The sequence below is a fragment of the Habropoda laboriosa genome, unplaced genomic scaffold (genome assembly GCF_001263275.1).
Source record: "Habropoda laboriosa isolate 0110345459 unplaced genomic scaffold, ASM126327v1 scaffold15, whole genome shotgun sequence".
Taxonomy (NCBI): Eukaryota; Metazoa; Arthropoda; class Insecta; order Hymenoptera; family Apidae; genus Habropoda; species Habropoda laboriosa.
Genome location: NW_017100141.1, coordinates 1,985,335 through 1,995,002, shown reverse-complemented (window position 1 = coordinate 1,995,002; position 9,668 = coordinate 1,985,335). Strand labels below are relative to the sequence as shown.

The following is a 9,668-nucleotide window of genomic DNA, read 5'->3' as shown; positions in this document are numbered from 1 at the left end:
CGGAGAGTGGCCGCGGGGACTCGTGTCGTCGGTGGTGTGTGGCTTGTCCGCGCGTGAACGAAATCGCGCGTAAATAAAACTGTCGTTCGATCGGAAGCAACGAGGTACATATATTTTACACGGTGTGTCGCGTCGTTACCGGTCGCGGCGTAGAATCGGTGCGTTAAGCGAGAATCTCGTTCTCGCTGGGCTGTCGAACGAAAGGGGTGGCCGAGAGTAAGAGTAAAGGGAGCGTGAGACGCGAAACGATGGTGCTGTCCGGTCGTCGCGGTTAATTCGCACGTGTCGCGATGTCGGGCGGCACGGCGGGCGTCCGTGGCACCGGCGCCGAGTGCAGGAAGTTCGCGCCGAACATATTCAACAAGAGCAAGTGCAGCAGCTGCTTCAAGCAGAAGGAGGAGCACAGCGCGGAGGCTCTGGAATGCAACAGGGTGAGTTTTGCTTGATGGACTCTCTGTCTCTCTCTCTCTTTCATCCTTCTTCAGTGCGTCTCGCTTGCTCACGCGTTTCTTCTCTCTCTCTCTCTCTTTTTCTTTCTCTCTATCGTTCGTTCGTGTCTCTTCGTCTCGCGTTCGTTGCGTATCTGTCTCCGTCTCGGTTCGTCTCACGCGTGCGTACTTGGTCGATCGCGAGAGCCGGCATTTTCTCTTTCTTGCTCGCCCTCGAATTCCTTGCCGCGAGATCGGGACCGGCCAGAAGGACGAAGGTCCTATCCAGACGTCGATGTTATGTAAGATGAGCGCGCACGTTGAACGCGATTAGTGAACGCGGACGAAGCAGACGAAACAAACGCTTTTCAACGCAACTCTCTTTCTAATCCTTTATCGCCATTGGATGTCAACGCGATATTTAATTATCTCATAATTGGCGTCTGTTGTTTATTATTAAAATCGAAGCGAGAGCAAGCTATACATCGAAATACGTACATACTTCCTACTCGATGTAAAAACACACGCAGGATGTTCTATTTAATCGCCGAATTAAAATGAAATTGAACGCAAGGGGGGGAATTGAAGGTTGACGAAGACGTATGGTAAAAAATTGCTACTTGCGGAGGCGTCGAGGACATTTCAAGGTCAATATTGATCAATCAGTAAGCTCTTTCAGAGTGTATCTTTCCAAACAGAGCGAAGGTTAACCGTTTCAAGATCATTTCCTCGAGTGTGATAGATCGTCGAAGGGAAAGAAAGAAAAGGAGGAATAAACGAAAAACAAAATGGTCGACCTTGAAGCGTCATTGCTTCGTTCCAACAATAACACGTTAGAAACCGACCGTTCTCGTGTCTTTTGCTTGAAATTTTTTCTCTCTCCACCGATTCACGTGTACCATCTCTCCTCGTCCTCGATTGAATCGTAATGGTAATTTACAAACACGTACGCGTGAAAAAGTAGCGTCGCCACGGGGCGACCGCGTGGACATAAAATACACGGAGCGGGGCGTAAGTTAGGGCTGCGTTAAAAGAAGAGGAACAGGAATCTTTATAGTACGGTTTTCTTCCTTCTGACCGTGGTTTTTATTTACAACAGGGCCCTGGCGCGTTGCTCGTCGTCGATGAGCAAAATTGCCTCGTAAAAGGCCGGGGCCCGGAATGGTTTGAGTAGGGGTTGAACGGCGCAAAATAAAAGCGTTAAAAATCAATTCACGCTGAAGTATCGTACGGTACCGTCGAATGGCGGCGCCGGAATTGCAGGCGTGCGCGCTCGCGCTCGCGCGTATATGTTAAGTGTCCGCCGCACAGTTAAGCGTCCACGCACTTAAGCGTCCACACACTTAAGCGTCCGCCGCACAGTTAAGCGTCCACGCATTTAAGCGTCCACACACTTAAGCGTCCGCCGCACAGTTAAGCGTCCACGCACTTAAGCGTCCACACACTTAAGCGTCCGCCGCACAGTTATGCGTCCACACACTTAAGTGTCCACTTAATATCGCGAAACGGTTCTCCGTTTAAAGTCCGCTCGGGTCGTCGATAAGGCAGCACCACGATTATTGTACCTCTTTGTTTCGTCTTCGAGTTTCTCGGGGATTCCTTCGCAGATTATCCATGTTTTCTCTCTCTCTCTCTCTCTCTCTCTCTCTCTCTCTCTGTCTCGCGTGTTGTTCCCGTTCGTTCGCGTACGTTGAAATCAATTCGTCGGAGAAGTATAAAAAAAAAAGGGAAGAAAAGAAAAGAGGGAAAAGAACGCGAGAGTTGAAATAGGTTAGACACGTTTTTGCGGTCGCGAGAACGAAGAATGAATGAAGAGAGCCGAGTTTCTGGTTTCTGCTAATGACGCCGGGGAAAATTGCACCGCGGAGCGGCGATCATTGATTTCGCATCGCGATGGGAAACGCGTGTTAACCTCTGTATCAATGCCTCGGGAATTATTCGTTTCGTACGTGTTGCACAGCGGTTTCTATGGTTCGTGGAAAATTGCGTGCTCCGCGAATTCTAAGTATCGATTTTATTCGGTAATGAAGCTTCGTAGAAACGATGCTACTTTTTTTTTTTTTTTTTTTCGTATGAATTCACTGTTTCTCGAGTTGTATCGTCGTTTTGAAGGCATTCTGTGCACGATTCGTATCTTCAGGTACTTTCCTTTAATTATCGATCAAAATGACCAGAAATACGCATACGTTGGTTTTCTTGTTTTGCAAAATCATTTCGAAAGATGCAGAGTGGTGGAAGGGGTAAAAATATACAATTTTATAATGTATACAATATGTAGTATGTTGCACATACGGTAGTTTTATTTATTGCGTGTGTTTTACAATTGTTTTTTTTTTTTTTTTTTTTTTTTACAAATTTGCAAAGATTGCAAATTTATATTAATGGTAAACTTCTATACACAATACTGTTTATAAAATTGCGTTCTTTCGAAAGTGTCCCTACTCACTGTTTATATCGAAACGTTAAAAACACGAAGAAAAAAGATTAAGAACCGGTCATTCGTAATTAAGAAAATAGTCGCAACCAAACAGCAACCAGCGATCTTCCGTACGAATGCAGAAAACATGAAACAAACTCCTCTCACAGGACCATTTAAAAAACACAGTCAAATTCGTAAAATACACAACCTGTGTATTTTAACCTAGTTAACAACTCCATTAATCTAGTAAATTAAAAAAAAAAAAAGAAGATCCACAAGCGAGACAGTGTTTGCTTGAAAATGACCTGGCTCGAATCAGCCAGGGTGAAACAGCCCCCGAAAAAGAGGGTGTTTCTGAAAGTTCGCGTCTATCTACCCAGGTTCACAGGTTTCCTCCACGGTTTAGAGGAACCGACTCGTTTTTCCCCCCTCATCCCACGGATCTGGCCAGGGCAATTTCGTACACGGCACAATGGGACACGTTCCCCGCGCCGAGGCCGTTGCAAATTTCGGAATGTCGGCAGCCTTGCGACCTGTTCTCGGTGCATTCCAGCCGTCTTCCCTGGCGGCACCCCGACACAACAGGCCCTTTCGAGAGTTGTTGGCTTGTCGGCTTTCGCCTCCTATAGCCAGGCTATCTCTGTATCGGTTTATTCTCTCTCTCCCTCTCTCTTACACACCTCCTCCTCCTCCTCGCTGTTGTCCCCCCGTATAACCGCAAATAACGAATGCATACGCAATCTCTGCAACCTTTCTTTGCTCTCTCTTCTCCCCCTTTTGGTCGCACGGCTCTTCGTCTCGCGGCTCGTAATTTGACGAGGAGAGCCTCAGAATCGAAGGAATCTGACCTTTTTCAAGCGTTTCTCGCTGGCGGGCCGACGCACACTTTCTGAGAGTCATGGGTATCGCGGAAGTGGCCACCATCGTTGCGTGGATTGCCGCGTAACGCGTGTTGCACGTCCATTTCGTCGATTCTTAAAGGTTACCATTTGTGAACGAGGGATAGAATATTGGCAAACGTTGCGAAACACACGTATGCACACTTAACGACTGTGTACTTGAGGTCTTTCCGTCAAAAGACACCCAAAGATTTTATGCGTAGCAAGTTGTTGTACCAGCGAAAGTTACTGTAAAAAAATGAGAATGCAGTGGGTCGAAGAAGACCCGAGGATCGGATACTTCACTTCAGAAATACTGAAAAAAAAAAATGTTTCTATAGAGATCCAATTATTATCTCGATATAAGTGGCTCGTTTGAAAGGGTTAATTGGGCCGTCCCTCGATCCACTTCATTGTCAATCTCAATTCCTCGCGTTCCAACGTGTCATCTGCAGAGTGACATTGTAACTTTATCAAAGCCCTTGGGCGTCACGGTTCCCCTACTATCGTCAATACCCCTTCACGTTTAATTACATCGTGGCGAACAATAAACAACAAAGATCCCATTCAAGCGTTCCTGCGGAATCGAATTATTTCTGTCGTTGAACCTCAGCCCACGAACGATACAGGAGAAATCCTCTCTTCTCGCGATCTGTATGCGTGCGCAAGCAAAGAGAATCACGGAGCAATTTTTTTCTTCATCGAGACGCGAAACGAAATGGAACGATCGCGGGTAACGGAGAACCGCGCGCGGTTTAATTATGATTTTTCGCGCGCGGCTTCAGCGTTCGATTCGCGCTTTAATTCCTGTAATCAACGGGGGGGCTTCCCGTTCGAGCAGCCGTTCCGGGTCCTCTGTAAACGTGAGAAAGTGATCCCTGGTAGATCGAACGGGCGAACAGAGCGGACGAGATCGATAGAGAGGATCGCACGGGTTGCGTACACGCAGTTTCCGACGTCCCTTCTGGACGTAGAACGAGAGAGGGAGAGAAAAAGACAGCCCCGAGGGCTACGTTCTTTTCTGACCAGCTATTATCGGTCCGCGGCTCCGTATTTTCTCCCCGATTACTTCTTCGTAAGCGCGCCGGCTAAGTGGCCTTCGAGAAATAATTTTCTTTCTGGGATCTCGTCGCCACCACCTCTCCTCCGACCATCTGAAATTTTGATCCGGTGAAACGATTTCGAGATACCTTACGGTACACTTCGCTTCGTCCTCTCTTTCTCTGTCTCTCCTTGCCTTGCTCCCGTAATCTCTCCGCTTGTACACCCGTGTTTTCGCTATCAATTACGTTGTCGGTACTTGCGCGACTGTGTACCGTATTTTTCGCGCTTTTTTTGCCATTTTTTCGTAGTCCTGTGCAAATTTTTTCAAGCGTAGAGTTTTACCGGTATTTATTCTCACAGGATGCCTCGATGAACAGGAAAAGTCTTGTGTTCTACCTAAGAGTATCTCGCGAAAATAAGGGTGCGCAGAAAGCGCGGGAAAATGCGGTATTTCAAAATCACCGCGTAGAGTTTCGTCCTGTACGATTCAGTTTAAAAAAATTCTTGCTTAGGATTTCTGTATCGAAGAATAGAAATTTTGCGACGTATCTTTGTGCACAAAAGAATGCCACAAATTCGTGCACTGTTTTAATTAACGCGTAACACCCTTTCGAGGGAGGTGTTGAGGATAGTTTGAACTTTGCCGAGGGGAAAGTTGTTCGCTAACACGTGGGAGGAGCGTATGAACTGGTATAATGGCGTTGAATTTGCCTGTAAAGGAGTGTTGAAAATGCAGCATCGTTAGAGGCCTGTTTATACACGAGTAGGAAATGATCTGGAAGACTCGGGGGGGCACAATCGTGAGATAGTGACTGTACCGTCGAAAACATGTTATTATCGCGAGTTTATCTGTTCATTGATACATTGTATTCTTTATTGATTCGAAACGGAGCCAGACAGGTCTGGGAAAGCGAACTTCCTGCACCAGGCAGAAGTGTTCTAACGATACTGTTCTGTCGCGGTTGCTTCCAATACGCACGCATCAGCGCGCCCGCGTGTTCAATTAATTAACGGTGTTCGCGATCACCTGGTGCAATTCTCGATTCCGCGATTCCGCTGGTAATTAACCCGCGTTATTGTGCAACTATCTGTAACGATTTTCTTCCCCGATGAGATCGCGCTACGCGCGTTCCATGACAATGGGACACACGCTTGTACACCGGGTGTCGCAATCATTTCCCCATTCGAATCTTGTGAGAATTCGTCAAATTTGCGAATATGTAATTTAATAAATTTCTTTGAAAATCTTTACAATTCTCCTTAGAAGTCTTCCCTAGAATCCTCTATCATTAGATTTCTTCTCTCCCGTTTCATTTAGAATCTTAGAAATATTTGCCAATTTTTACGTAATTTAATTAATTTCTCTCAGAATTCCTTTGAAAATCTTCACAATTTTCCTTGAAAATCTTCCCTAAAATCCTCTATCTCCAGATTTCTCCCTGAAGCTCACGATTTTCTTTCCTCCCATTTCGATTAGAATCTCACAAAAATTTGCCAATTTTGCGAATGCGCAATTTAACAAATTTCTCTCGGAATTCCTTTGAAAATCTTCACAATTTTCCTTAGAAGTCTTCCCCAGAATCCTCTATCTTCAGATTTCTCCCCGAAGCTCACGATCTTCTTTCCTCCCAGAATTCTCGATCCCAGAGCTCTCCGCTAGATCTCTCTAGATCGTACATCAATCAAAGTCAATCCTTATCAGTCTCGATCGACAGATTTCAGGAGAAAGTTTCAAAGATGGCTCCACCCACGATCGCTACTCCTCGTGGGTTCATCTGATCCTTCTTAGAAAAGAGGATCTAAACTCAAACTTTACAAAAACAAACTCCTCTCTCTCTCTCTCTCTCTCTCTCTCTCTCTCTTTATACGCCGTTCGATGCCGATAACTCCGCGGAGATCTCTGCGTGTTAGCCGGGCATAAATTTGATCGTTTAAAAAGGGCCGCCGTTTTCGCCGGAGTCACGACAAATTATTGATGATCTTATGGACAGGCAATAGAGATCGTTATCGGGAGGAGGCTCGCTTCACAGAAAGGTCGTGTCGTGCAACACGACGTCGCAAAAACCCCTAGGAATACCTGTTCGCGTTCTGTTCAGGCCGAGGAAGAAACGGCCACGGTTTTCAAGCGGACACGGCCCTCCCGCGAGCCGACCACGATAGAACCGTCCGGGTTTCTTGCGGGTCTGCCTCTTCTCAACACGTTCGCGTTGTATTTCAACCTGGATCCCTCTATGTATCGACCCCGTCATTCGTTCGATGGGATGAAATATGTAGATTGCTGGCGAGCATGGAAAGAACCGACGAGCACTTTGATTTAGTACGCGTGTTACGTTTCGTTCAGATGAGAAAATCAGCCGGTAGAACACTCGTTTTCTCCAAATTTCTGTGACCTTTACAGTAAATTTCTAAAGACTCACATTTAATTTTAATCACAATAGGTGTGCTTCATTTCGCAACGCGTTAATAACCTCTCCAGAGTTCCTCGAGCTAGAAATTATGCAAAATCTTCACCCTTTAAATCTCTACGCCACGATATATAGATTAGAAGTCGGTAAAAAAATCGTTAAAATGTCGGATATAATTGGCGTACGATCAGGCAAACCGATTCCAGCCAAGAGCAAACTTATCGCGAAACTCGTACGATGCTCGTCGCGATACCGCGTCGCTTTAAAGGGCATCAGTATGCAGAAGGTCGTCGGCGGCAAGAATTTTGGGCTCGTCGTCTCGCGAACGTGTAACTATTGTCTCGTCCACCTTGCTCTCTGTACCATTTCCACAGGGGACAGTATTTCTACGGACTGGTCGAGCGTAACCTGTCCATTGTTAGCCGCATATATTTACTTTGCTTACGACGCCGGCCATAAACGAAGTACTGTTATGTCCGGTGGTGCTCGTATATGACGTATCGCCAGCCCGATCTTGATATTTCTTTCTCGCCTTTCGAAACGGCGATCTCTCGCGGTGCTCTCGCCGCGTTTTCGGCGTCGTTAAATTACCAGTTACCCGGTTCGCGCGATCGTTTCGCCATTACACACGGCTAAGAAATACCGTTGCTACCGTGTTGTTGCAAGCTTTGCCGAAGGGTCAAGGAACAAACGACGAAAGTTGCTGTGTACAGTTAGCCAGAAGGGGGTTTCAACGGTGGTTTCCATCTTGTGACGAATGGTTCGGTTGTCTGTCGCGGGGTAAAAATGGAAAGTTCATGGCTGATGTAGTACTAGCTTGGGTAGCAAGTTTGATATAGTAGATTCGCCAGTCGAGGCTTGTTCCTTGCTCTTCTTCTGTATCGTAGGAAGTTACTTATACGCCTGTCTCAGGTTAGGTGTAATGCCGAGGATTTCAGACGCAGCTACTGAGATTTTTATTCAGTGCAGTAAAGTGATTAGCGACGAGTCTAATTACTGTATCCACACATTCTGCCCTTCGCTATCAGCCCTATCAGTGAATTCTTTGGACACATTTGGTCACGTCCACCGAAAATTTTGGAAGACCATGCACTTCTCTTTTGCACCCTAATTTCAAGAGCTAACATTCGAAAATTAGTTACCCAAAGACTGTTGTACATTTCGTACGAATTTGCAAAGTTCTATTAGACACCACGATGCGACGATTGATGCCGTCTATTCGTTAAAATTGTACGCAATAATCCTGCTTGGTATTCCTGTCTCTAATTTTTCCATCTACCTTATTTGATCGTTTTACACCATTCTTATCATACCGATTCAATCCATAAACATGAATCTATAAATCTATCGTAGCAGTAGCCGCACCAAAGGCTCACTAGAAGAAGTTATCACTTACTCGATCAATGCCACACTGTCCTCCATAAATTTCTTTCTTCGACCCCTGAGACATCGTCTCTATGCTTCATCCGATCGTGTAGCTCCCCTATTACTTCTTCCTACATGTCTTCATTCCGTGTCGACTTTCATCCTGCGCCGATACTTCACCCATACCCATCATCATCATCATCATCATCATCATCATCATCATCATCATCATCATCATCATCATCATCATCCACCTCAGCCGCAAACTTCCACGTTTTCTCAATCGAATCCGCGACTCTATCATCCGGACGTAATACAATCTACAACAATATTCCACGAGACATCGAGGTTTTAAAGCTGAACTTGTGTCCACTTTTTCCGGGAGGAGCAGAGAGGAGGAGCAGCAGCAGGAGGAGGAGGAGTTGAGGAGAGGCCTGGTCGTTATGAATCGAGCGTCGTCGTCGTCGTCGTCGTCGCGATCGTTGATCTCGATCCGCGGATGGTGACTCGCGACAAAAAGGCCGGCGCAGAAAATCGTAAAGACACACCGGGGGCATCCAGTTGTGTAACGGTATACAGCTACGCAGCCAGCTTGTGGAAAAGAGAAAGAGTAGGATGAGAAGCCTGGCCAGACGTGGTGACGCTCAAACGAAAGCTTCCTCGGGTTCGTGTGGTTCTAGTGAATGAAAGGAGGTGATGGGGCACTCTACGTCGTCGGTGGCCTTTTCCTCCCCTTTTCCTTGCGGTGCATTCATCTAGAATCGATAGCCAGCACCGCCGGCGATTAATCGAATCTGGGAAGCCAGGAGGAGAGGCCACTCTCCTCCTTTTCCTTCGAATCCACTTGGTTTTTCCTCGCCGTTCCTACCTCTCCGCGTGTGCCTTCGCCATAGAAGCAGGCGCGCGCACGCTACTTGCCTTTATAAGGACTTCATTGAAAACGCGGCTGTCGCCTGTTCGCCTCAGGCTTCTCCGCGGTTCCGTCACTTGCTTCGCGTTATTCGGCACTTCACTGTGGCGATTAATCGAATGGAAATTCGAGAAATTTCACGCGATATTTCAGGGAGTGTAGAAGTTTGCTCGAAACTTTGAAACGTCTTTATATATATACTTTTTTTTTTTCGAATGC

General features: G+C 46.4%; 1 protein-coding gene across 1 annotated transcript in view; it reads left to right on the top strand.

Moving 5' to 3' along the window:
* Positions 1 to 290: 290 nt before the first annotated feature.
* Positions 291 to 9,668, top strand: part of LOC108570944 (protein outspread) — a 223,782-nt gene continuing 214,404 nt past the window's right edge. Inside the window, exon 1 of the mRNA XM_017932885.1 lies at positions 291 to 431. Within this exon, the coding sequence (XP_017788374.1) occupies positions 291 to 431 (141 nt within the window). The remainder of the gene's footprint in view (positions 432 to 9,668) is intronic.